This window comes from Sciurus carolinensis, chromosome 16 (assembly GCF_902686445.1).
Source record: "Sciurus carolinensis chromosome 16, mSciCar1.2, whole genome shotgun sequence".
Classification (NCBI taxonomy): Eukaryota; Metazoa; Chordata; class Mammalia; order Rodentia; family Sciuridae; genus Sciurus; species Sciurus carolinensis.
In genome coordinates this window covers 36,319,239-36,331,019 of record NC_062228.1, presented here as the reverse complement: position 1 = coordinate 36,331,019, position 11,781 = coordinate 36,319,239, and the positions used below count along the sequence as shown (strand labels likewise).

Genomic DNA, 11,781 nt, shown 5'->3' with positions numbered 1-11,781 from the left:
GCTAGGCTGATGGACCTGGGCGCCAGCCAGTCTCTCCATGGTGTGTGAAAGTGGGTGGTGCGGTGCAGGCAGCGAGTGTTGCTCAGCGACAGGCAGGAGACAGCAGGAAGGAAAGGCGGGTTCAACGAGTTTGTTACGAAGGAAGCAGTAGAAGGAGGGGGAGCTGCCTGCCCACGGTTCACAGTATCCGCCTAGAGCCACACACGCTCGTGCTGCGCCTGCGCAGAAGAAGGAACAGGATTGGTCTATGGGGCGTCCTCAACTTGTTTCAACCAATCCAGATGGGCAGGGGGTGGGTCCTGACTCTCACTGGCTGGCGCTGCGTCTGCGCGCGGGTTTCGTTGTACCTCAGCTGTTCGCGCGTGTAGTTCGAGCTAGCGTCATGGAGTCAGGGTTGATTGGACGCTTAGCCCGACGCCTGGGCCTCACTGAACCCGATGTGCTTAGGTGAGTCCGACCGTTCATGCCCCGGGAGAGGTCCCTGTCTCGCGATCCTGAGCCCTCAGGTTTGGCCTGAGCCCTTCCCTCAGGACAGGCGGTGCGGGAGCTCCGGGGTTGGATGAGAGTTAGGCCCTTCTTCCAGAAAAAGTTCACAGTCGTGGACTCGTTCGAGATGATAAGAAGGGGCGGTTGTAGACGTCCTTAAGACAACTGTCTTTTTGGAAAAGGAATGTGTCAGGGTCCTTCTGTAGAATCTTATTGAGGATTTATTTAACTCCGTGACCCAAACATGGCACAGACCCTGTGGGGATCACTGTCTACCAATGGAAAGAACCACGTACAACACTCCAGGGTAATGTGCCGGAGTGACTGGGAGGCAGGGCGCGGCACGTCAGCCACCTTTAATAAAAATTCAGGAAAGGCCCTGGAGGAGGTGCCATTTGCTCTTAGACCCGATTGACATGAGGTGCCAGGCATGGGAAGATGTGACAGGAGCAGCCCAAGCAGGCAACTGTTGGGAAATTGAGATCAGAAGGAACATTGCAGGTCCGTGGTTCAAAATAAACCTTTGCAGCCAAAGCGTGTAGAACAGAACTAGGCCTTGTGCGTAGTTAAGCCAGGGAAGAGAAGGAAAAGAGCACTCCTTAAAAGATTTTAAGACAGGACTAGGTAATCTTTTAGAACAGCGGTTCTCTTTAAGTGTATTTCCTGGACCTGCGCAGCATTATCATCTTGGCAGTCCTTAGAAATAGAAAATTCTTGAACCCCACCCCAGGCCTACTGACCAAACTGGCCAATGGGACCCAGAATCTGTTTTCACAAGCCCCAGGGTGATTGTCCTGTAAAATTTGAAACCACTAATTTAAAGGAAGGGAATTTAAAGGGGGATCGTGATCTAACCTGCCCACCTCTGTTCATTTTTGTTCCAGTAATGGAAGGAGGAAAGAAAGGTTATGTTTTGTAGAAACAGAATTTACTTTTGCCCAAAAGCACTTGGGAAAGTGAAGTCTGGTATCAGGGTTTTGCTACTGTCCTTTAAAACTTCCCCTCCCCCCAGGATGTCAACTTCATTCTTAACCCAAATAAACTTGCACAGTATAGGCTCAGGATGAAGTCCATCCAGCTGTGTTCATTGTTTACCTAAGTCAGCCAAATTTATGAAAAAGAGGGTTTTTTCCTCTTTAATGCCACTTTTATTTATTTTTATGTGATTTGGAAGATCCAACCCAGTGCCTCACGTGCTAGACGATCCCTCTACCACTGAGCTACAACCCCAGCCCTTTTTTGGTTTTGTTTTGTTTTGTTTTGTTGTACCAGGATTAAACCTAAGGGTGCTTTATCACTAAGCCACATCCCCAGCCCTTTTATTTTTTTATTTTAAGACAGAGTCTCATGAGGTTATTTAGGACCTCAGTAAGTTGCTGAAGCTGGCTTTGGAACTTGCCATCCTCCTGCCTCAGCCTTCCTAATCCCTAGGATTATAGACATGCACCACTGTGCCTGGCCTGAAAAAGTGTTTTGATTAACACATTGCCCTTATAGAAAAGCAGAGGAATATTTGCGACTGTCCCAGGTGAAGTGTATTGGTCTATCTGCACATATCACAGAAACCAGTAATGCAGTCATGTGCCTGGACCTTGCTGCTTCCTGGATGAAATGCCCCTTGGACAGGGTAAGTAGGTCCCATCCAATGTCTCTGAATACCCTAGTGCAACACTAAAGCTTAACTGTTATGTTTTAATTTTTGGTTAGATTAGACCCAGATAAAAACTCTTATGTTTTAGAATTCTGGTTATTATCATATGTTATTCTAGATAAACTTTAGACTCATTTTATCAAGTTGGCAAAAAATATTTTTTGCAATGTTCTCTTTGTATTTCCCTAACCACCTCTTTATTCAGAGTTCATCTCCCATAGGGCTGTTAGCCTTGATCTCCTAAAGCACCTGTTTTAAATCTGATTTCCCGATCCCTCACTGTCATAGTAAATTAAGAGAAGCAGCTTTAGAGTCAGGAAGAGTCACAATGTTGAGAGCAAATCTTAACACCATTTACTAGCTCTGTGAACCACCAGTTTCTACAACCATAAAGTAGGGATAAAAATGTCCATTTCACTGGGTTATTGTGATGATTGAACAATATTACTATATGTAAAACCTTTAACAGTATTTGTGTCATGATGAATACACTCATTAAATGGTGTAAATATTAAAAACAAAGCTCTGTTTCATAGTTTGAGGTCAGCCTCTCTTGAACCCTAACCTCAGTCTACACTATTCATTTAATAAACTTGTTTACTTTAACAACTTTTTGACTTTGAAAATGCACCTTTATTTCCTGGAATGTTCTTTTGACAAGCTCCTGTTTGCCTTACATGACCCCACTTTGCTGTTACATTATTTATGAAGCTCTCCTTGACTCTTCCAGAGTTGTTTCCCATAGTTTTGATCAACTGTTTTTCTCTCCTAGTTTCCTTCTCTTCTTCCTTTCCTTCCTCCATTACATTCACCCTCCCCACGCCACTCTCACCACTTTCTTCATTCTTTTTCCCAATGATTTGTACACTGGCACCTTTGTTGAAAAACAAGTGACCATATATGTGTTCCCATGTTTTTTTTCTTGCTGCTTGAACATATTGATACTGTATAATTATTTAAAACTTATCTGTGCATATGCATAATTGCCTTTCTGTAGTAAGAACTTCCCAAAAGCAGTAGACTGTTTGACATGTTTAATGATTTTCTATTAAATGAAGTTAAACCTTTAGAGTGATTTGCCAGAAAATTAATTTTGAAAAATTGATACCACTGTTTAAATCATAGAATTTATTATTTGTGTTTTTCCTTTCAAAGCCTTATTTAATTAAACTTTCTGGTTTGAACAAGAAGATGTATCAGAGCTGTCTTAAATCTTTTGAGTGTTTACTGGGCCTGAATTCAAATGTTGGAATAAGAGACCTAGCTGTACAATTTAGCTGTACAGAAGCAGTGAACATGGCTTCAAAGATACTGCAAAGGTATGGGCATAAAAAACCTTAACTGAAAATGTATGCTATAGATAAAGCAAAATTATATAGTATCTATTCAAGTTAACTTTTAGTCTTAAAAATAACTTAAGATGCTAAGTCAAAGTGTGCTTATCTCACGTATTTAAAATTGTAAGTACTAATTTACATTTTCAGTCCCTTGTGAAATAATATTTTCTGACAATTCTACAAATACACTATTCCCCCCAGCTACGAGTCCAGTCTTCCCCAGACACAACAAGTAGATCTTGACTTGTCCAGGTCACTTTTCACCACTGCTGCACTACTTACAGCATGCAAGTAAGTGTTCCTTTTAACATTCAGAAAAGTTCCCAATTTATAAGTGGGTTTTTTATTCCCAAAGAATACTTCTAATTTGGTTGATTTTAATTCAGAGCATATTTTCTCCTATAAATAACACTAGGAATATTGGCTTAGTGACCAGATTCTCAGTTTATCCCATAATGTAGCTGACAACTTGGAACTAGGGTTGTCAGAAGCTCATTTGCCAAGTAGCAGCCATATATGGAAGCTGGATATTCTAATTTCAGAGAATGCTTTTTATAAGTGATGAAATCTGTCAAAACAGTGGTCATGTGTGATTTTCCAATCATTTTTTTGAAGTACTGTTTTTCAATTCATCTTAAAATTATGGGTTATCTATGTGTATATCAAATTCTTACCTAATTGTCATTAAATTCCATGTGCGTTTTAATTCTCTTGGGCTAATAAACAAAGTGCTTAAAAAGGCAGATTTGCACACAAATCTAGTTAATGACATGTTTGAAATAAAGGAAAAACTAAATAGTTGGGTTTTTTAATAAAGCATAAGCAGAAAGAGAAATAAATTTATAATCTGGTTTGCCAAAGACAAAAGCTCTGCTGGTCTTGATGTGAGCATTTCTGAAATTCTTTCATAGGATTCTAAAGTTAAAAGTGGATAAAAACAAAATGGCAGCCACATCTGGTGTAAAAAAAGCCATATTTGATCGACTATGTAAACAATTAGAGAAGATTGGGCAGCAGATTGACAGTAAGTGTTCTGTAGTTCAAGAATGTATCATTTGAAAATGTGAACATGCTGGTAAAAGTAAGATATTTTTAAACTTACAAACTGGCTGGTTTCTAAATTCTGTCCTTAATGTGAGCCAGATAATGTTTTTAGTGAGAAAACTGATTTTGGTATTTTTCAAGTAAAGTACACTTTAGTAACTTTTTAAAAATCTATGATTCCATGCATTTATGCCTGTAAAATCAATTTCTTTTAACATGCTCTAATGTAAAATGCCATCTGCCATATACATAAGTTAGGATACAAGTGGTTCTCAAATCTAATAAGAGGAACAGCAAGAAAAGAGAATGGCAAGGTCATTTGCCTTATCCTTATCCTACTTTTTTTTTCCATCAAGGTGTCTAATTTTTATTTGTCATTCAAAATATGTCCAAATTCTAAAATTGAGAATAGGAGGAAAAGTAACTTTGATAACACATTTTTCTTTCCATGTAGAGAGCGAACCTGGAAATTTATCTAGTCCACCCCAAAAGAAAAAGAAAATAGTGGTTGAACCACCAGTAAAGGGTAAGGCTTACTAACACCTAACAGTGTAATGACATTGAAATTATTGCAGTGTGATTAAGGCAGAGAGCAGTCTTGTGCTGCTGTAGCAGCTCACCTGACAAGAGTATAAATCCTGACCATTAGTCATTTGGTAAGACCAGTGTTCCAAGCAATCATCAGTGGAAGTAACAGAAGTATTATGTAATTAAGAATGTGTCTGAAGCCAAACTGCTGAGGTTCAAATCCTGCTTTCCCACCGTTAAAAGTGTTTTACAAATTTAGAAGAGTTTTTTGAACAAAGAATGACTCATGAATTGGACAACATTCAAATTCAAAAGAAGTTCAGAAAGTTGTAAGCTTTTATAGACTGAACCTGAAAACAAAGTAGAGAAATTAATTGGCCTATGGCTAAGTTGTTTGATTTTTTTTTTTTTTTTTGGCAGGGGGAGACCAGGGTTTGAACTCAGGGGCATTTAACCACTGAGCCACATCCCCAACCCTCTTTTGTACTTTATTTTAGAGACGGGTTCTCACTGAGTTGCTTAGCAACTTGCTAAGTTGCTGAGGCTGACTTTGAACTCGTGATCCTCCTGCCTCAGCCTCCAGAGCCACTGGGACTACAGGCATGCACCACCACGCTCAGCACTGGCTAAGCCTTTTCTTATTTGAACATGATCCAATGGGAGGTCCCTAGCTGGTTGTGGAGGTTTCTTTATTTTTTTAATCTTCTTAGCTTCAAAAAGAAGATCCAGTTTGTTTACATAGAAAATCTAGCTACTAAGACAATCTCAGGCTAATGGCCTCCATTTTATTTGATTTAACACCATCTACAGGCTGTGGTTTTTAAGTCACATAATTTCTGTGAATCTCTGAAGAACCCTTCTAATATAATCACATTTTAAAGATTAGGAATTCTACCTTCATAGAATTGTGGTAAGGGTTAAATGAGATACTGTTTAAAGTGCTTAGTTCAGTGCCTATTAAACACAAAAAGTGTTTCATAAATGTTGACTGTCTTGGGATGCTTGGAGAATAAGACAGAAAGCAGTGATAAGTGCCATTTCTACATTTCAGTTTCTTATTCCATATTACCTTGATTAATTGAAGTAGATACTTTAAACAAATTTGCTTTTTTTTTTCTATTTCATTTGTAAACATAAGAACTACTTTTTATCCTTTTCTCTAATAGAACTAGAGAAAGTAGTAGAGATCCCACATACATCTCAGAAAGATGAAGATCTGACACAGGATTATGAAGAATGGAAAAGGAAAATTTTAGAAAATGCTGCCAATGCTCAAAAGACTACAGCAGAGTGATTGCAGTTTCTAGACTGGTATGTGCTGCAAACCTATAGTACACTCCCACTTCCAGGAAGATTTTAGGACTTTGAAATTTTGTTTGAACAAGGATCCTATTGCCTTTATAGTAAAGAAGCCAGCACGAGGGCTGAGTTCTGTTCTGGGCTATGTGCTGACTCCTGCCTGGCAACATTAAATCAACTACAGTGCCTCAGCTCGCCACAGGTCTCCACTCTCCCACAAAATGTAATTGGAGTGGTTTTGCTTTTCAATTGTGTTAAACTAAAGGCAGTTTCCTGTTCTATCTGGAATATAAATTTCAGGGTGAATGGAATTTGACTGATTCTACTCTTTTGGTTTGACTAAATATATTGTACAACCTAAATTAATAAATGTTATTTTTGTATATACTCAGATTGCAGTTGTCATCAGTTTGGAAGAATCCCTGTTAGGCCAGAATCTGTCCATTCTAGCAGGGGAAAAGACCAAGTTGCTGTACACTGAGCCTCACTGCTCAGTAACACCCAAGCTCAAGTCAGATTTTGTAGGTTTAAAACCCTGCTCAGCTACTCACCACCTGTGAAACCTTGAGGTAATTAACTTCCTAGACCTTGTCAATAAATTAGGAGTAAAAGTGGTATTACCTCAAAGAATAATTTGGAGGAATTTATCAGAGCCTAAGGCTAGCAGAGAACCCACTATGTGTAAATATTGAGTGTAGAGAAGAGCTCAAGACTTTAATAAGCCTGTTTCTTCCTTTATAAAATAGAATATCTGCTTGCGAGGATTAAAGTTAATGCTTGCAAAATGCAGGATATAAGCTATCCACTAAATAGTAGCTTTTGTTGTTAATTTGAACTAAAATGAATAAGGGGATCATCCCTGTTTATTTTCAAAACATAAACATCATTTGTTGCCAATATTTAGATTTCTAGCTTTGAGCCAAAAGCATTGTGCTTGGCAAATGCTTTACCACTGAGCTATACCCCCAGCCCTCATAATCTTTTACTGTAAAATTGTAGTAAAATATAGTTTTTCATCTCAACCTTTAAGTGTACTGTTCAGCAGGATGTAGTCACATTGTTTTGCAACCAGTCTCCAGAATTTTTTTCATCTTACAAAACTGCCAATTGAATAATTCCCCATTATTCCCTCTCCCAGCCCCCAGAAACATTCTCTCTCTGAATTTGGGTACTTCTGTAAGGTGTTTCTTTAAGATTGATTTATTCCACTTGGCATAATGTCTTTAAGATTTAAAAATAAGTAGTGTTTACTAAGGTTACATTTTGCAGTGTGTAGATTTTAACCCATTAAGTCCTGAGTTTTTCAATCTGTGAACATAATATTCAAATATTATTTCAAAGTAACTATAAGTGGTACATTTAATTTTCAGTTTAAATTTTATAGGTGTTCCATACCTTGAAGAATAGACAAAATGGATTAAAGAAAATAAACATTGGTGTATTGCTTATGTAATATGATTAAGATTCATTCATATTGCAGCATGTGTCAGCATGTCCCACCATTACTTCCCATCAGTCTCCACATGCTCAGCAGTGCTATTTTTTTTTTTTTTTTTTTTCTTATGTTGGTTTTGGTTTTAGGGTTTTTTTAATAGCTGCCATCCTAGTAAGTGAGGTGTTATCTCATTGTGGTTTTAATTTGCATTTCCCTAATGATTATGTTAAGCATATTTTCATGTGGTTAGTAACTCTTTACATTCTTTGTAGAAATGTCTATTCAAGTTCTTTGCCCCTTTTTGAGTAGGGTTGTTTCTTTTGTTTGTTTTTGAGTTGTAGGTCTTTATGAAATACATATGCTAACCTTTATTGGGGAAATTGGAAAATATTTTATCTCATTCCTTTCACTCTGTTCTATTCTTTCATGCAGTTTTTAATTTTGGTGTAGTGTACTTGATCTGTTTATACTTTCATTGCCTGTGCTTTTTGCTCATGTACCCAAGAAATGATTGCCAAATCGAATTTCATGAAACTTTTCCCATTTTCTTTTAAGAGTTTTATAGTTTTAACTCTTACTATTAGACCTTTAATCCATTTTGAGTTTATTAGCACATTTACTTTGAAATTTCACTATTAAGATGAGATTCTGGTAAATTTGTAATTTCTGAGCCTTATTTATGAATGATATGAGAATAAAGAAGTAGTACTGTTTGTGACTTTTTTCCTTTAAAGGCAGGAATTAGAATTATTTTGATTATTTGGAATGTAGCAGGTACTTGGTTGTTTGTTAAATTAGGAGAGTGGGGGAATTGCTGAAAGCAGTCTTGGTCCAAATGCCCTCTTAGAGCAGGAATCCTTTTTACAATTTTCCAACACATTCACACCCCCAATCCTGTTTTTGTTATAAAAAATTTTTGGAAGCTCTGCTCTATCAAATGTGAAACTTGTAATTAAATTCCCTCAATGTCTCTGAATTATCTTTTTTCTTTTATTCAAATCAGGGTCCAAACAAGGTCCACACATGACATTGGATTGCTAATTTTTAGCTATAAAAGCAATACATATTCATTGTTTAAAAAAGGAAAAATTCAAATGATTCAGAAAGTTACAAAGTGAAAAGTGGAATGCCCCTTCCTAATCACCCACCTTTTGGAACATATTATGAAGTATTTTACATACCTAGAATTGTAAAAAATTTTTTGTAGTTGTAGATAGACAGTATGCCTTTATTTTTTTTATTTGTTCATTTTTATGCTGTGCTAAGGATTGAACCCAGTACCCCACATATGCTCTGCCACTGAGCTACAGCCTCAGTCCCATATCGTAGAATTTTTAATGCACACACAAGCACATGTCTCGTCAAATGAGATGATACCATACACATGTTCTATAATTTTTTTTGTAGTGAAATAAAGTGTTTATTAAGCAAAGAAGCTATGATTATTTTATCTGCCAAACACCTTCGTTGAGCTGTTTTAGGTTTCAACAGTTGAAAACCCATTCCAGCTAGATTTCCTTAGCAAAACTCTGGAGGAGAGGCAAGGCTTATTTAAGGCCAAAGCCTCAGAATTGTAGCCAAGGCTGAACAGCTTCTTACAAGATTGCAAATCACCCTAACAATGCTTTATTCTACTGCAGAAACATGACTTTGGAACTTTAGCAGACCACAGCCAGCCTGCCATGGTGAAACATGTAGGTGTAAAGCTGGGCAGGTAACAGAAGACACCTACTGAGGCCTGGCTAGAGTTACATAATAGTCAACTAGGGATCACAAGCTGTCTCTGCAGCACAATTTCCAATAAACAGCTATGCTTAACAAACCATTACAAACACAACTTTTCAGGAAATGAAAGCAAATGTTTGTCTCCCACCCCTACTCCAAGGAATTTTGTATACCCAGTATGTCCCCTGGCTAGGCAAACCTCATTGATCTGTCCCCATCCCCCACCTTCCTCTCATGGCTGGAGATTAAATCTGCTGTTGCTGCAGATCCTCCAGATCTTCCAGATTTCCTGGATCTCCGCAGTTGGAATTCTCAGCAGATGTGATGTTGTTTCTCATTTCCAGCTGGGATGCAGCCGAAGCCTGGAGAACCTCTGGTTCCAGAGGCTCCTGAGTATTTGTGTCCAGTGCTTGCACCTGCTGCTGCCAGGTGGGTAGATCCTGCATGGAGTTCTCATTGGAAAGACAAGAATCCTCTTGAAGTGAATGACGCTGTGGACTAGGTGGCTCTTGCCACAGTTGCATGAAATCTTCTGGAGTCTCCAGGGAGCTTATGTTGGACTCAGTACTTACAGGAGATTGCAGAAAGCAGCTAAGAGAAATTGTCTCTGAGCATGGGCTATGTACCAATGGTGGCTGATCCATAAAGGATTCCTGTTGCTCCTCAGGGAGAAAACTATGACTTTAATCATCCTGGTACTCAGAGTCTTCATCATGATAGTAGTCAGTGGTGTCTTGCTCATCTTCTATTTGGATAGAAAATCAATAGGCTGGTTCTGTTGTTTCAGTACCTCCTCCTGCAGCTGCTGCTCATGCAAGTATTGTTCTTGTTCCTGAATGTTCTGTGTGGAGGAAACAGAAGTTTCTTCAAGGTCCTCAGTGAACATGAAACAATGGAATGGATTACAGAAACATTTGACCTCTTTGAAATCCGAAATGGCCCTCTTCTTTTCCCAGAGTACTGGCTTTTGGACATGCTCTCTGAAGACTGGGACTCAGAACTGAAAAGGTGGTATGTTGTCACTTGCTTCATCTGAGCATCACTACTAGCAGCCATACTGGAGGTAGGGAAGACCTCTTGCCCCACAAACTCCACCTCAAATTCTCTGGGAATTCTGGCTTCACTGGGGCCTCTTGGGCCACTAGGTCAACAACATCATCCTGGTCCACAGTGATCTAGGTATTTGGAGTCCAGGTCAATAGGGTCCTCCTGCTTCCTCGGGTCCATCTCAGATTCAAATTCAAAGCTCTGCAAAGATGAGTTTTGTGAATCCTGTATGATTCTGGAGGGTGATGTGCTAGTCTCAGATGAACTGGAATTCATCTGAATGACATGAATATCGTCTTGTGCTCCATGCTGCTCAACCTCAACAATATCAACTTCATCATCCAAGGAAACAACAGCAGATTTGCTGTGCAGTGCTTCCTTTTGAGAACTCCTTCTTTGTCTTTGAATACTTCTGCGATCACCTGAAGTATGTTCTTCATCTGAATCTTGTACAATTATAGTTTCAGTGAATTGTTTGCAGTATGGAGTTCCTTCAGGACTTGAGATCTGAGGATATAGACAGTTCCCACAGAATAAAACTGATCCTCCCAGAGCAGATTGTTGGCAATCAATGTTGCAGGTCAAGTGCATTTAGGATTGAAGCCTCCAAAGAATACTAAAAATTCATTGCAGATGTGTTTGAGACTCAGGATGAATTTCACATGTTCGTAAGTAGGATTTTCTTCTGGTTCAACATTTCCTCTTTTTAAATAACAACAAAACTCAACATGGTTTCCCACTGAGCATGACAAAGGAAATTTGAGTGTGATCTTATGGTGGAATTCATTTTTTTCTTCATTGTGCAGAAGGGTCAATAATTTTTTGCCCACAATATCCCTTGGCAGATGGCCAAGGAGACAGACATTTTCAGCCACAAACGTGATCACTCCGTCTGTGCTCAGTATAATCCTAAAGCCATCCAGTGACCGTAGTATTATTTGATTAAAGTCTTCATAGTTACAAAAAGAATGGATCCAAATTTGTTTATCTTGAGAGCCACCAGGATTGAATTTTACTTACCTCCTCTGCGAAATGGCAGATGTGCTCTGTGATACTTTGGACTTACCTCCTTTCACCAGGTATCCATGGTTTTTCATCATTGCTCTCAGCTTCTTAAATAGGGAACCAATCCCTTCCTTCTTTGCCTTTCCCGGTTTAGCAAAAGCACCCCTCTTTTGATTCTCCCTTTTGTCCTCCTCCATTATTCAGTGAAGTAATGAAGGATTCTC

The 11,781-nt window shown here is 38.7% G+C and overlaps 2 protein-coding genes across 2 annotated transcripts; one reads left to right on the top strand and one right to left on the bottom strand.

Moving 5' to 3' along the window:
- On the top strand, positions 1–7,715 carry Orc6 (origin recognition complex subunit 6). The gene is made up of 7 exons (XM_047528485.1): positions 1–447; positions 1,984–2,113; positions 3,293–3,456; positions 3,676–3,765; positions 4,386–4,498; positions 4,973–5,044; positions 6,213–7,715. Exons 1-7 carry the CDS (start codon positions 248–250, stop codon positions 6,338–6,340), a joined length of 897 nt encoding a protein of 298 aa, XP_047384441.1. The 5' UTR covers positions 1–247; the 3' UTR covers positions 6,341–7,715.
- Positions 7,716–7,921: 206 nt separating this feature from the next.
- Pasd1 (PAS domain containing repressor 1) lies at positions 7,922–11,754 on the bottom strand. Its single transcript, XM_053743306.1, is given in 5 exon segments — positions 7,922–10,180; positions 10,264–10,453; positions 10,456–11,025; positions 11,028–11,567; positions 11,619–11,754. Coding segments are annotated over 5 exon segments (1,866 nt in total). The 3' UTR covers positions 7,922–9,750.
- Positions 11,755–11,781: the final 27 nt, after the last annotated feature.